Raw genomic sequence first — 15,563 nt, 5'->3', positions numbered from 1 at the left:
ATTTATCATCCACATGGAAAATAATGAATTTCAACCACACACTGAACTATATGCAAAAATTAACTCAAAATGAGTCAAAGATCAAATGTAAAATTGGAACTATGAAACTTAAAAAGAAAACATAAAAGATAACTGTGGCTTGGGTAAGGCAAAAGTTTCTAGATACATCACAAAGCACAATTCATCATTTTACAATCAATACAAATATTGAATCATTATGTTGTATATGTGCAACTAATATTATATTCTATGCCAATTATACCTTAATTTTTTTAAGAAAGCCCAGTCTACAAAAGAACAAATTGATAAACTAGACTTCATCATTTCTTCTTTTCAAAAGTTCTTAAGAAAATGAAAAGACAAGCCACATGCAAGGAGGAAATCTTTGTAAAGCATGTATCTGAAAAAGGACTTGTATCCAGAATATGTAAAAACTCTCAAAACAGTAAGAAAATGAACAACCTAATTAAAATAATATGCAGAGGACATAAGTATGGCAATTCTCACACACTGTGGTGAGAAGGTAAAATGGCACACTTTGGAAAGCAGTTTACCAATTTCTTAACCAGTTAAAACACATACCTACCCCAGATCCAGTCACTTCTAGACATTTACCAGAGAGAAAAGAAAGCATATGTCCATAAAAGACTTGTGCCTGAATGTTTACAGCAGCTTTATTTGAAACAGCAAAAAACTGCAAGATACCCAAATGTCCAATAACAGATATATGGATAAACAATGGTACGTCCATACAATGGAATACTACACAGCAATAAAAACAAACTACTGATACATGAAAACACATGAATGAATCTCAAAATAATTATACTAAATAAAAGAAACCAGAATCCACTACCAGCAACCAAAAAGAGTATAAACTGTATGATTCCATGTATATAAAACTCTAGAAATGTCGATTACTCTGTAGTGACAGAAAGCAGATCTACAGTTGCCTGGAATGGGCAAGGAGGAGGGTAACAAAGGACACAGTAGACACAGCCACTATCCCTGGAAGATTCTTTATCTTCAATGTGGACGATTTCATGGGTGCAAACAAATGACAACATTTATTCAATTATACACATTAAATATATGCTGCTTATTGTCATTTATACCTTCAAAAGTTGCCCCAAAACAAGGAAAAAAATTTTATGCTTAGAAAAACATGTTCTCTCATGTCCTACCTCATCTTTAGAAAATGCTATGACATAGGAAAGCTTCTTGCCCCACCCTATTTCATAAAGGAGTGGTTTGTCACAAACATCTTCACATGCATCACAGTGTAACCACCGTTGCTGAGAAGGAGAATAGATTTCTGTCCACACATGGTCTATTCAAGTGAGAGACAAGAAAGCAACAGAAACAAAGGAAATAAAAGTTTATATAACGCCAGAATAATTTCCAAAAACTATATACAAATTCCTAAGAATCATATAGTAATATGTAATATTCTAAATTTTAGCTAATAAGACTGAGCATTTTGTGGTAACCAAGACTCTAGAACACTTGTTTTAATTTCTCTGTCTTTTTAAAACCCTTGAAAATGTTTTTTGGAATATCTCCTTTAATGCAGTTTTAGGATTAATTAAAAATAATGTGAGCTATAACTCTAAAAAGGGTGAACATATTGAACAACAGCATCAGACATGTAGTAGGCCCAGTCTGCTATCGTGAAGGAGTTAATGCCACTTTTGAAACTGCAGTGTCTCATGACTTTTTAAGACCCAGAAAAAGCAGGTCTAACAGAAGTTCTCTGGTTACTGATGTTGTATATATGTATGAAGATAACTATTAAGTGAAGGTGTCATTTCATCCTAAAAAACAAAAACAAAAAACCCCAGAAACAAGGTAAAAAATCTAAGAACAAGGAAAACAACATGTGGATGATACATGAGCCATTTCTAAATAAAGACAACATAATTTTACATGGCTTTTAATATACTTTTTATATTGAGATTTAGACTACTAATCTTTTATACTAATCCCTATAAAAATGAAAATTCTATATAGCACATTATACATGTTCTTATCCACATAGAAGTATTACCAAAAATGTCATGGTAAATTATTAGTAAAATAACGTTTATAGTGAAAAGTACCAGGAAAATGTTAGGTGTAATACAACAGTGCTGTGTTCCCCACAAAAACCCTGTGAGGTTGGTATTACTGTTATTTTCCAGAAGGCAAAGGGAAGCTCATACCAACAAGGCCAGAAAGTAACAGACAGAAGATGATGAGCCCAGACTGTAAACTCAGTCCTTCAGTCTGAGAAGCTCTACTGCTCTGCTTATCCCAGGTCTGTACCTGTGTAATCCCAAACATAGCGAGCTTCAAACCCCAGGGCTCGGCAGCACAATGTAAAACAATTGGCCCACTCGCCACACCGTCCACATCTTGTTTCCAAAAGTTTCTCAGGGTTATTATATCTGGTTTAAAATAACAAAGAGCATTGATTCTTTATCAAAATCAAGATTTTAAAATATTTATATAACGTCTGTGTTAAAAAGTAATACTTCCCAATTTCAGATTCTTACAATAATGATTAAAGAGCCTATAATATATAAGGCATTGTGCTAGAATTTTTGGTCAAAATGATTAAACAGTGGTACAGCCTTCAATGAGTTTACAGTTCTAAGAGAGGGAAGGAATTAATACATATTAGGTAAATACATGGCAGAATGTGATACAAACCATTCAAGAGGTCAGATTGGTGTTACAGGAGACTGGCTGGGGAAGCAGGCTTGTAACTGAATTGGGCCTTGAAGGACAGACAAGATTTGGACAGGCAGAGAATCTCTGAAAAAACTGCTTAAAGCTTTAATATTACTCTAACAAAGTGGTATAATCAACTAATTGTATTTAAAAGGTAAACAACTCAATAAACTACTCAAAAGATTTTAAAGTTTAGCTAAACTCAGTTTTACCTAACATACTATTTTTCTTTTTCATTTTCATTGAAATTTTATTCTTCTGAACTACTTAAAAAGGTTGCTTGCTAATTTGGAAGCTGTTCTTTGAAAGATGTTCACAACAATAGTTTTAAGTTACTCCAATTATAAAATCATAAAACTGGAGAACAACAAATTCTGCATATTGTGCTGATAAGGATTTGAGCTGATAATGCAGGAAAAATGTCCCAGCTAAGCAGAGATGTTGGTAATGAACTTGGGAGGGAAGACTAGAGTTGCACAAATGAACTAGTAATGAATAACTGCAATGACAAGTTATATTGTAAGCAGAAGTTCTTGCTTAAGCTAAATTAAATTTATAACTGAGGTAATTAACTAATTGAAAAAAATGTAAATTTACATTAAGTAGTAGTAACAGAATTAGAGCATCCTATGCCTTCTCTATATATTACTTGTGCCAAGTTGAATGACTAGCTTAGCCCTAATTAAAGGTGTTCATCATCCCAACCCTATACAAAGACTAGCTAACATTAAAACAAGCATTAGAAAGGAGGGTAACATTTTGTATAAACGTATTTGTTAGCCTATGCCCCTCCACCCTGCTTTATCAGTTTATATCCAACTACCTAGAAAGAGTCTGAGGATGGGGACTTAATTACGTATTTTTTTTATCTTCAAATCTTTGTAAAATGCCTGTGCAAATGTATGCTAAATGGAGATAACTTGTAAAAATTTTAGGTAACTAATAGATATTGCATTCTGTATATCCTATATATCTGTATATATACTAGAGGAATATATTTCTAATAATTAAAATGAAGATAAAAAAATACATTTAATGAAAAGTATCTTCTAATATTCCATTAAGAGATTACTAACTATTATCCAGTGGATACCCACCGTGGGAATCGATTGCTGAACTGGCATATATCACAATAATGATCTTCTACTCGGTTTGCACCCCACTTCAGCTCATCATCATTGGGGAATAATGATTCACCTCTAGACTTAGTCTGGCCACCACATCTGCTGCACAAAATGTTGTTCACCCACTGAAAAAATTCTTCCTTAAACCAGTGTAGAAGCTCCAGCAAAAGAAAATCCTCTTCATTTACATTAGTATCTGAGAAGTTAAAACAGAATTGAGTAAGATCTAAAGCTGACAAGAGCTAAAAAATCCACTTATTTTAGTCTCAAACATGGACCTGAAATATATGAAAATGTAAGATGATCTAAAAAGGTTTCATAAATATGATGTACGAATTATCAGCATACTGTGATCTGAAATACAATGCCATAACACACTTTACTGCAGTGAGACATTTCCCACTTTCTAACCTCTGACATTATACATTAAGTTAGCTGAACGCAGCCTCTCAGAGAGAACTACGTCAGTTTGGAATTAATCCAGAACACAAAAGGTAAGAAAGTAAGTTTGATTTTGATGAACATAAAAAATGACCATATTAAATTTGTTCTCAGGTATATATACAAGTAAACATGAAACAATCACAAAAATCACAGGTGGAATCACCAGAACAAAAGAATTCCTTACACTTTAGAAAATCATCCTATTAGCTTCTCTATCAGTGCTTCAAGTATACAATATAATCCATCTGTGGATATTCACCACAAAACACATAAAAACACAACCAGGTCTATAATATATATAACCCTAGCAAGTAAGTGTGACATATTATATCCACTTCATCAAATAAAAAGATCTCTCTTGACCATATACAAGACTGTGGTATCTCTGGGAACAATGGAAGGAGAGCCGAAAAGAATCTAGGAAACAGAAAGGGGGCTCTCATCTCTACCTTTAATATTCTATTATTAACAAGTGACAGTAAAATACATATACTAAGGAAGTATATGGCACAATGTTAAGATCTAATCGAGTCTGATGCTGGTCATAGGTGTCTGATATATTACATTTTAGTCTTATATTTATGTTTGATATATTTCAAAATAAAAAACTAGAGAGAATATAAAGGCCAGAAACATATTATGTTCTTAGATGGGAAAAGTCAATATTCTAAAGTTGCTAATTCTCCACAAATTAAGCTGTAACTTACTGCAATTCCAATTAAAATTATAATTTTCCATAAAATTTGACAAGCTAACTGCACAATACATGTGAAACAGAAAATGCACAAAATACTCAACATAACTTTGAAAGATTCTTTGTGAGATTTAGTTTATTCCATGTCAAAAACACATTACAAAATTCTAATAATTAAAATATTGTGATATTGATGAAACATAGACAGATTAAACAAAAGAAAGAATCCTGAAAATTTCTAAGTGATACAACAGTATTTAATGAAGTTAGCTTTTCAAAATAGTTGTAAGAGCATAGAGTGTTCAATAAATGGTATTGGGACAAATAGCTATTAAAAATCTCAAATCCCTACTGTACTGTACTTCATTCTAATATGTGAATATAAAATGCTACATATAGAGAAGGACACTATAAAATAGAAGTTCTAAGAGAATATGTTTATATCTCTGAGGAAGGGAAGGCCTTCCTAAACAAGACAGAAATTGTAAAAATCAGTAATGGAAAAGAAGTAATTTTCTTATATTAAGATTTATAACTTGCATTTCAAAAGACACACAAAATGGAATAAAAGAACACTAGGAGGAAAAAAAATGTTAACATGTTTAGCAAAGAACAGTATCCAGAATATATAAAGAACTTCTATAAATCAGTAAGAATCTTAACAAACTCATTAGAAAAATTCATAAAGCCATAAAAGCAGCTCAATAATTTCATTCAGTAGAAACAAATACTCTCAGATGCTTCTGGTATAAATTGGAAGGATATTTGTTTGGCAAGATCCATGAAAGCATAACATATCACACATTCTTGACATTTTTATATCTATCCCAGAGACACATTTGTACATGCACAGCAGGAGGCATTTTACAAGAATTTTCACTGCAGCAGTGTTTAGAATAGAAAAAAGTGGTAAACAATCTCAATGTCCATCAATAGGGAAATGTACAAATAATAGTGATGGACACTACAAGCATTACGGAGAGTTAAAAACATTTCTAAGATATATTAGTAATAAAAAAACACCAAGGAACTGAAGACATATCGGGTGAAAAATTTTATGTAAACCCACAAAACTTGAAGTAGTCTTACAGGTAACTATGGGTGTAAATACACAAGAAAAGATGTGAAAAGGAACATGTCACATATAATAGCTGTTACCTATATTAGAGTTGTAACCCCAATTGGCAGGGTGAGTTCAGCTTCTTGTAGGATACAAAAATTTACATTACAGTAAAAATGAAGTTTTAGAAATACAGCACTGCCACTCTCCTCCACCAAGTCCCTACAGCAGCCAGAGCATCTTTTTAAAAATGCAAGGTAGATTAAGTCACTCAAATCCCTCCAAATGGTTTCCACTTCACTCAGAATACAATTCAAAGTCTGTACTCTGTTCTTTCTTACTACAGCTGGACCCCTGTAGTAGGGTGAAAAACAGCATCCCAAAGACACTCACATTCTAACCCCCTGTAGCCTGTGAATGTCACCATATATGGCAAAAGAAAAACAATCCTTGCAGATGTGATGAAGTTGAAGATTTTCATATGGGGAGATCATACTGAATTACCTCAGAGGGCCTAGATGCAATAGTCATTATAAAGATGGGAAAAGAAAGGAAAGGAAGACAGCATATTGTGCTTCTGTATCATATGTACTCCAGGTATAGACACATCAGCAGGTTCCCAGCAGAGACTGAGGCCCATTTAAGGGTCAGTGTTCCTTTGGTTAAGTAAAATCCTTAATTATGGCCCAGATAAGTGAAAGTGGAATTGTGTATGTATTGGATTAGAACTCAGAAAGCTCAGAGATACAGGGATTAAAGGGAAGTTTCACTTACACGCTAAATCTGTGAAGATAATATTTTGAGCATGGAGAGTATATTCTAAAATTGTAATCAAGACTTTAACACATTTAGCCTCTTCAAAAATACCATATAAATATAAATAGATTTCTGCTAAATCTTCAATGCCAAAATAAAATTTTAAAGTTTAGGTATTAACACCATCCTATGAAAACCAAATACTAGTGTACAAAAGAGAGAGAATGAGAAAAAAGCCAGTAAAAACATCAGTAGAGATACCCTCATCCTTAGACACACCTTTAAGACTCAATATTGTCTTCCACATTCAATTTAGTGGGCCAACAAATATTTTGTTTTCCAAAACAACAGGGTTCAGTCTCTTCCAAAAAGGTGTTTCACTAATATTTGAAACACTCAGTCATGACAAACTTTAGCTTTTAAGGCCAGAACTATCAAATCATGCTTCTCTGAGCCTTAACTATCTCTGGAGGTATCTCAGTGGACAAGGTTCCCAGGTCCTCACTTACGCTTCAAAAAGCCCAGAAAAAGATTTTGTTTGTCAAGAAAAAAGATCCCAGCCTGAATGAAGGAAAATCACCAACCTAGACAGAGGGGCTTTGGCATCCTCTTATTGCCAAATAGTCACTGGGGCAGAAAATGCTAACTGCCACACAATATCCATTTGCCACTTCTTTATTTACAGAATTTCAATTTATTTGGAATGGCAGTGTATTAGCTTAAAGACTACACATCCCAGCCCCCCTTGCAGCTTAATGAGGCCAAATGTTTAAGCTTTGTGTAAGACTCCAAGGAAGGCTGCTTCAAGAGAACAGAAGCAGGACTCAGATTAGCGGTAATAACCTTTTTGCTTTTTCTCCCTTCTTCCTGATGCCTGGTCTGCAGGAGTAATGCCTGGAGTATGAGGACCTGCAGGACAGAAACCATGTAATGCCAGAGCCAAAAGACAGAAGATAACTAGTGTTCTGATAATGTCTTAGAGCTTAGCGCTAGCACCAGACTGCCTACACCTCATTAAGTTCTTACATGAGAAATTAAACGCTAAGCTACTAAGGTCAAATCATTATTCACAGCCTAACCTAACTCTAATGGATACATTCATTATGCCTACCATTCCACTTATTTCATTATATGTTTAAAGTTCCCTCATTTACTACCTCTCACTTTTCCCATATCCTACTGTTCTTCTAGAACAGCACCATCCAATAGAACTTTCAGCAATAATGGAAATAATTCATATCTGCACTGACGAAGAGGGTTGCCACTAGTCACCTGTATATGAATGTAATATTAAAATAAAGGCAAAACCACCAAAATATAAGAGGCAGCAAAATATCTAAATGACACACATGAAAAATGATTAAAAAAGGAAAGAGAAACATAGCTAATCTTTCAGAGGGACTTCTGTTTTCAACTCTTGACATGTCAAGAGCTTAGAAGTTGTCATTCCTATAGTTAACAACAAGAAGCTGAACAAACCAAAATTCACGGACTTTTCTTTGACCCACTGGAGAACTGAGTTCACAGGGTAAACTTACCCCAAAATCTAAAGAGACAGACAAACACAGAGAATCACAGACAGTCTACTACATGGAACAGAAGCCACTTAAGCCATAAACTGGTAGGAACATCAAATGGTATCTCAACAAACTGCTGGAGGTGGAGTATGGACTAGATTGAGAGTGAGATATGCAATCTTAGGAGGGGTTCCTAATACTTTTGTGGACTTTCCCTCCAAGAATCCTACAAGGTTTTTCATGAAGATCCAAAAAAGACCCTCTTGTGGCTCTGGGAAGAAGGAGGTTAGGGTAAGAATTATAAAGTACACTGAGAGCATTCTGCACAATTAAAGTTATTTCTAAAGGGAAAAATATTTTACTGGAGCCTTATCAAAGTGGGTAAAGGACATTTCCCTGACTCAAGCCCTCTCTAGTCTCTGTATCTCAACAAATAGGGGAAATGTTAAGAAAAGCTTAGGAAGGTCATAGGCCTGAGGAATAAGCCCACTGAAACATTGAGATTTAATTATAAGATTACAGAATGCTTCTCTCCCATGCTTTACCACTATACCATTAGGGACCCAGTATAACAACAGTGGGTTACACTAAAAGATCTGCAGGATGTAGACTCTATCTAAGGAGGAATTCTTAAGGAAGCCCAAAGATAACAGGGTAGACAAGAGCACCAGAGAAAATTTAAAGCTTTTGAGCCCTACAGCAAATATTAAACACAGCCCAACTTCTAGTTAAATGAACATTAAGCCTCACACAAAAGGCCTATTTACCTCAGTTCCTGTTACCCTGACTTTTAACAACATATTATAAGCATGCTAAAAGGTAAGAAATAATAATCTGAAGAGATAAAGTGTCAGAACCACTCAGACGTAGCACAGATTTTCAGAATTAACAGACAGAAAATTTAAAATAACTGCAATTAACACGTTAGGGGCTCTAATGAAAAAAAGTAGGCAACATATAATAATAGAGAGATAATGCAAGCAGAGGGATGGAAGCTCTAAAAACAATCTAAATGAAGTGTTAGAAACCAAAACTACTAACAGAAACGAAGAATGCCTTTTATGGGTTTATCAGCAGACTGGACATAGCCAAGGAAAGAATCAGTGAGCTTGAGGACAGGTCAATAAAAACTTCCCAAAATGAAAATCAAAGTGAAAAAAGAATGGGAAATATAAAAAGGGACACAACATCTAAGAACTAGAGATAAATATTAAATAAATATATAAATACCACGATATATAACAACAACAAAAAACCCACGTAGGCATGTAATACTCAAACTGCACAAAACCAACGACAGAAAAAATCTTGAATGAAGCTGGGGATGGGGAGTGAGGGTCATGGGTATGTGGGGGACAACCTTACCTATGAGGAATAAGAACAGGAATTACAGCAGACTTCTTGTCATAAATAATGCAGACAAGAGTGTGCAGTGAAATATTTAAAGTGTTGGTGAAAGAAAAAGCCCCACCAACCCAGAATTCTATATCTCAGCAATATTATCCTTCAAAAGGAAGGAGAAATAAAAGACTTTCTCAGGCAAAGAAAAACTGAGGAAATTCACCTCTAGCAAACTTGCCCTGAAAGAAATATTAAAAGAAGTTCTTCAGTAAGAAGGAAAATGATGTAAGCCAGAAAATTGGATCTATGTAAAGGAAGAGTATTCAGAGAAGAAACAAATAAGGTAAAATAAAAACCTTTATTGTCCTTACTCTTACTTGGCATAAAAGTAATTTTAAATAATAACAACAGCAATGTATAGGATTGCTGTACATTGATTATAGTATATGGATAAGTGAAATGAATGACAGCAATGCTGTAAGGGATGGGGAGGGAAGAACTGGGACAATTCTGTTAAAAGGCCTCTGCAGTATACATGAAGCAGGATTAGCTAAAACTACTTATTACAAACCAAGGCAACCACCAAAAAAAAAAAATTAAATAGTCCTCCAGAAAATATAGTATTAAGAAATGACTTAACAGATAAAAGACCAATTACATAAAAACTTAAAAATGCTGAAGTTGGAAAACCTTAACACCTAACATCCTAAGATCATTAATGATAACACAACAAATAATATTGGTTAATTAATGTTGTGAGCCGTTTACATGTACTATCTCATTTATTTCTTTAAATTATCATTCTTATTTTCAAGTAAAGAAATTTTAAGTTACTTGCACACTGATGCAGTCAAGTGGCCAAGTTGAATTTATATCTAGGTACATGGCTTCAAAATTCATACTCTTAATCAGTAAGTACTGCCTCTCTACTACCCAAAAGGATGAGTCAATGGTCTAATTATATGGATTAATTCTGAATACAGTTTGTAGATTCACATTAAAATTCACTAATAATGTCATCATATATTTCAAAGACTAAATCTTTACTGTATCTAAAAAAAACCATGTCAATGATTCAAATGTAAATACATAATTAGGTAAAAAAAGTTTAAAAAAGTTAATCAGATGTATTAACAGATGTGTCCGTGAGGTACATGCAGTAAAATTATACTATTGCTATTTCTTAAAAAGCCAAAAAGAAACAGTTAAGCATTTATAATGTACACAGCAAAAGACTCCATTCAACGTTTATTTAGCAATGATGCATATTTAACAGCGAATGGTTATGTGAAGCCACTACCTTTATCCACTTTTCTAGCTCTAGATAACTTTTCTTGTGATCTCCTTTTTAGTTCTTGGACTGGAATACAAGCCAATGCTTTCTCCTGGAGAGGAACATTCTCATAGACCAGCACGTGCTGCATGTTGGACTGAAGAACTTTTAGAATGACTGAGTCACCAGTAACCTAATAGGAAAAAAATACTGAAATTAGCTTTTCGCCAGATGCTACATAAATAACATAAAAAACCCACTGGATCTATGATATTATAGATAAAGAGGAATGTGTGGATTCACTGAAATATAATAATTATACTCAAAACCTTTATAAAATTAGTATTAGGAGATGGCTGTGTCTGTCTCACAGTCTAAGATATATTTACTTTTTTCCCCTGAATATTTTATTGAGGATATAATTAAACAGGGATATGTTGAATTCTTGACCACAGCCTTACATCAATGTAGTGCTTTGAGCAATGCATCTAATGACCCTTTCCACTTCAAATCCTCGCAAATAACAATTTAAAAAGAACAAACTCTATGCAGTATTAACAAAGGAGTACTCTTTTTGAGAGTTTTGAGAATTTCTAGAAATTCCTGAAAGAGGAAAGAAAGGCAGGTACAAATGAACAAAAGGAAGAAACCATGGCAATATGCTTTCCAAAGAGAGTGGTTATAAAAACTAAATGAAAGTTCTCAAATAATCCCAAAGGTGGAGGAGCCACAGGCTCCAAAGAGCAGGAAGGGACCTTGGCACAATCCTTAGGGACACTGGCTGGGCTCTGCAGGAGGATAGTTAAGACATTTTGGCTTTTTCCCCTCATGACTCCAATGTTAACAAAGAACTGTGCCTCTGGGCAGTGAGGAAGGATACTCAGATTCCCAAAAGGAAAGAGGTGTGTTCAAGCTGTAACAGTCGCTGCACAGCCCACCTTGTAGCATGTCCTGCCTCTACCCACAGTTGCTCGAAGCAGATACAGTCTGCACAGAGAGGCTAGAAGGAACTCTCAAATTCATGTGGATCTGTAACAACCCTTGCTGTTGGAGAGATGTGCTAGAGTCAACATCAAAGGAAGTAACTCTGTAGCAATGGGAACAAATACAGAAAAAGACCAAAAGAAGTCCATCCGGGGATGCAATAGTATACTACATTCAGAGAAAGACAACTATGGGTCTTGGACATTAAAAATTTTTTAAGTGAACTAAAGAAGCAGCACAGATGTATCAAACAGCAGAATAAACATAGCTAATGAGTGACCAACAAACTAGAGATTGAGCCAAGACATCTATCTTCTGAGAATGCAGCACAGAAAGAACAGACAGTGAAGATAAATCCCAAAATTCCCAAATCCAACTAACAGGAAGTCTAGAAAGTAAGTAAAAAAAATGTGAGAAACTTCTCAAAAAAATAATCGAAACAAATTTCTGAGAGTTGAAGAGCCAGTATGAATAGAAAAAACAAATGAACAAGGCATATAATGGTGACATTTCATAACAGGATAAAAAAAAAACATCTTTCAATGGTATCAGGTACAATGAAGCAAAATGTTTGAGTCTGAGGGAAAATGATGGGGAACATAGGATTCGTACCCAGACAAACTAATTACATAGAAGAATAAAATTTTCTGATATGTAATGATACAGAAAGTATGTTCCTTCCAAATCCTATCTAAAAGAATTATTAGAGAGGTTATTGTCCCTCCAATATATAATATAGCCAAAGTAAGTAAGTATCCCAGGAGTAGGACCTGGGATAAAACAAACGAGTGACTTAAACTAATAAGACTTAAGTTCTAATTGTTATAAATAATTATAATTGAAAAGAAAAATCTCAATTTTCTCATAAGGAAGGTAGCACACATTTAACTTTCTAACTTTCAGAGGGAAAATAATGGAAGGAAAACATTCTCAGTTTAAACTAAACAAAAATAGAAAAAAGCAGGAAAGCATTCTGATGCCACTGGTTCTACCTCAGATGAAAACTGGCCTAAAGCAAGTTTTAAAGCAAGTTGTCAGAAACAAATTCAAACATATTAGCAATTGTAAATATGAATGGGTTAAATATGTGTATTAAAAAGCAGAGACAGATTAATTAAAGAAATAAAAACCATTACCAAATACTTTAACATCAGGCACTGTATTAAGCACTAGGGGTGGATGCACAAGATAGATGTGTATGAGTGCTTCAACTGCTATATTTTAATGCAAAAAAATAATCACAATGTACTTAGATCTGACAGCACCCCCAAATTAAAACTATCAAGACTATTTAAAAAATATATTTATGTTCACTAATTCATTAAATGATATACTCTAAGTATATCTGTCTAGAAATCACCATGTCCAGGCTATTCTGATGCCACTGGTTCTACCTCAGATGAAAACTGGCCTAAAGCAAGTTTTAAATGGCATTGAGAAGAATCCCCAAGAAAAGAGGAGGTTCAAGACACGGCACAGTCCATGTGAGACCCCATGGGGAGCAGAGAAGGTAAACAGGGACAGAGGACAGACTGGCCTCTATTAAGGGCAGACACTGTTCCTCCAGTAACAGAAGGGTAAGTGCAATGGACGACTGAAGAATTAATGACGACTTGGTGACTGAGGGTATTCACGAGGAGGAATACGCTCCTTTACCAGAATTGACACAGAAACATAAAAATGAAATGTCTCTACTTTTACTTGAAATAATTCTTATAAAAATGAGGCACTTAAAGTGTTTTTTTTTCCTTAAAGCAGATTTTCATTTACTGAGAGGCTAAGAACTCATCCAGAGATTTTTATTTTCAATTTAATACTTCCAATCTGGAAACTACCTCATTCATTGTGGTTTTAATGGCACACTAAATGATCTTGAACGATAGTGTTTATTCTCTTGCCTTATTTCTTTACATATTCATTGGTATAACTAAAAAAAAAATAAGCCATAAAAATAGAAGTTTGCTGATTGCATGGCAATTACAGCAGCTGGATAACCATGTACATAAGGCATCAGTTAATTGCCTGAGAGTTAAAGTTATTTGGAGTACAAGTGGAGGTTTAAAACATGAAATCTGTTTTAGATCAAAAAGATTTTTTCTTCACCAATCACACTTGAATTCCAAGTATTCTAGTTTTTAATGTGAAATATATTTAAGACTCTTCCTAAGAAAAAAAGTATGACATGTCTATTTTGTCAAAGCCTGTGAAATAATCAGCAGAAGCTGATTTAACAAATTCATTTCTTTTCTTTTCTTCAGTAAAGGGCCAGAGCTTCCCAAACCCACTATTCCTCTCTGTACCTTTATGCAAACCTTTAGTTTTGTGGCTTTTAATTTAGAACATTTAATTTTCAAATATGTAAGTTCTGTTTAATCAATTTTTGAATATGTGACTTCAATAAACTTATTTGCGACTTCAATGAACCTATTTCTTTAAAACGTAACTTTTTTCTATTTATAAAAGTAATACATGTTACAAAGAATTTTCAGGAAACACCAGAGGGCATAAATAATATGAAACTGACTACAATTTCACCACTCACGAGGCAATTATGGCTAAGATGACTGCGTATAGCTTTCCAGACCTTTAAAAATGAACACATTTAGAACAAAACCCCTGGACCAGATGGATTCACTGCTGAATTTTATCAGACATATAGAGAAGACATAATACCCATTCTCCTTTAAGTTTTCCAAAAAACAGAAGAGGAGGGAATACTTCCAAACTCATTCTATGAAGCCAGCATCACTCTAATACCCAAACCAGGCAAAGACCTCACAAAAAAAGAAAATTACAGACCAATATCCCTGATGAACACAGATGCAAATATACTCAACAAAATATTAGCAAACCAAATTCAAAAATACATCAAGAGAATCATACACCATGATCAAGTGGGATTCATCTCAGGGATGCAAGGATGGTACAACATTCGAAAATCTATCAACATCACCCACCACATCAACAAAAAGAAAGACAAAAACCACATGATCATCTCCATAGACACTGAAAAAGCATTTGACAAAATTCAACATTCATTCACGATAAAAACTCTCAACAAAATGGGTATAGAGGGCAAGTACCTTAACATAATAAAGGCCATATATGACAAACCCACAGCCAACATCATACCTAACAGCGAGAAGCTGAAAGCTTTTCCTCTAAGATCGGGAACAAGACAGGGATGCCCACTCTCCCCACTGCTATTCAACATAGTATTGGAGGTCCTAGCCATGGCAACCAGACAAAACAAAGAAATACAAGGCATCCAGATTGGTAAAGAAGAAAAGTCAAGCTGTCACTATTTGCAGATGACATGATATTGTACATAAAAAACCCTAAAGACTCCACTTCAAAACTACTAGAACTAATATCTGAATTCAGCAAAGTTGCAGGATACAAAATTAATACACAGAAATCTGTTGCATTCCTATAAAGATGAACTAGCAGAAAGAGAAATCAGGAAAACAATTCCATTCATAATTGCACCAAAAAGAATAAAATACCTAGGAATAAACCTAACCAAGGAAGTGAAAGACCTATACCCTGAAAACTACAAGACACTCTTAAGAGAAATTAAAGAGGACACTAACAAATGTAATCTCATCCCATGCTCTTGGCTAGGAAGAATTAATATTGTCAAAATGGCCATCCTGCC

At 34.3% G+C, this 15,563-nt stretch overlaps 1 protein-coding gene across 2 annotated transcripts in view; it reads right to left on the bottom strand.

Moving 5' to 3' along the window:
• Nucleotides 1-15,563, bottom strand: part of NGLY1 (N-glycanase 1) — a 51,892-nt gene that overhangs the window by 18,742 nt on the left and 17,587 nt on the right. For both annotated transcript variants that reach the window (XM_036886122.2, XM_036886121.2), the window contains exons 4-7: nucleotides 10,949-11,114; nucleotides 3,810-4,032; nucleotides 2,305-2,426; nucleotides 1,185-1,330 (exon numbers count right to left, since the gene is read on the bottom strand). In XM_036886122.2, the coding sequence (XP_036742017.2) occupies nucleotides 1,185-1,330; nucleotides 2,305-2,426; nucleotides 3,810-4,032; nucleotides 10,949-11,114 (657 nt within the window). The remainder of the gene's footprint in view (nucleotides 1-1,184; nucleotides 1,331-2,304; nucleotides 2,427-3,809; nucleotides 4,033-10,948; nucleotides 11,115-15,563) is intronic.

This window comes from Manis pentadactyla, chromosome 14 (genome assembly GCF_030020395.1).
Source record: "Manis pentadactyla isolate mManPen7 chromosome 14, mManPen7.hap1, whole genome shotgun sequence".
NCBI lineage: Eukaryota > Metazoa > Chordata > Mammalia > Pholidota > Manidae > Manis > Manis pentadactyla.
The sequence above is the reverse complement of the archived record's forward strand: the minus strand, read 5'-3'. Positions and strand labels throughout refer to the sequence as shown.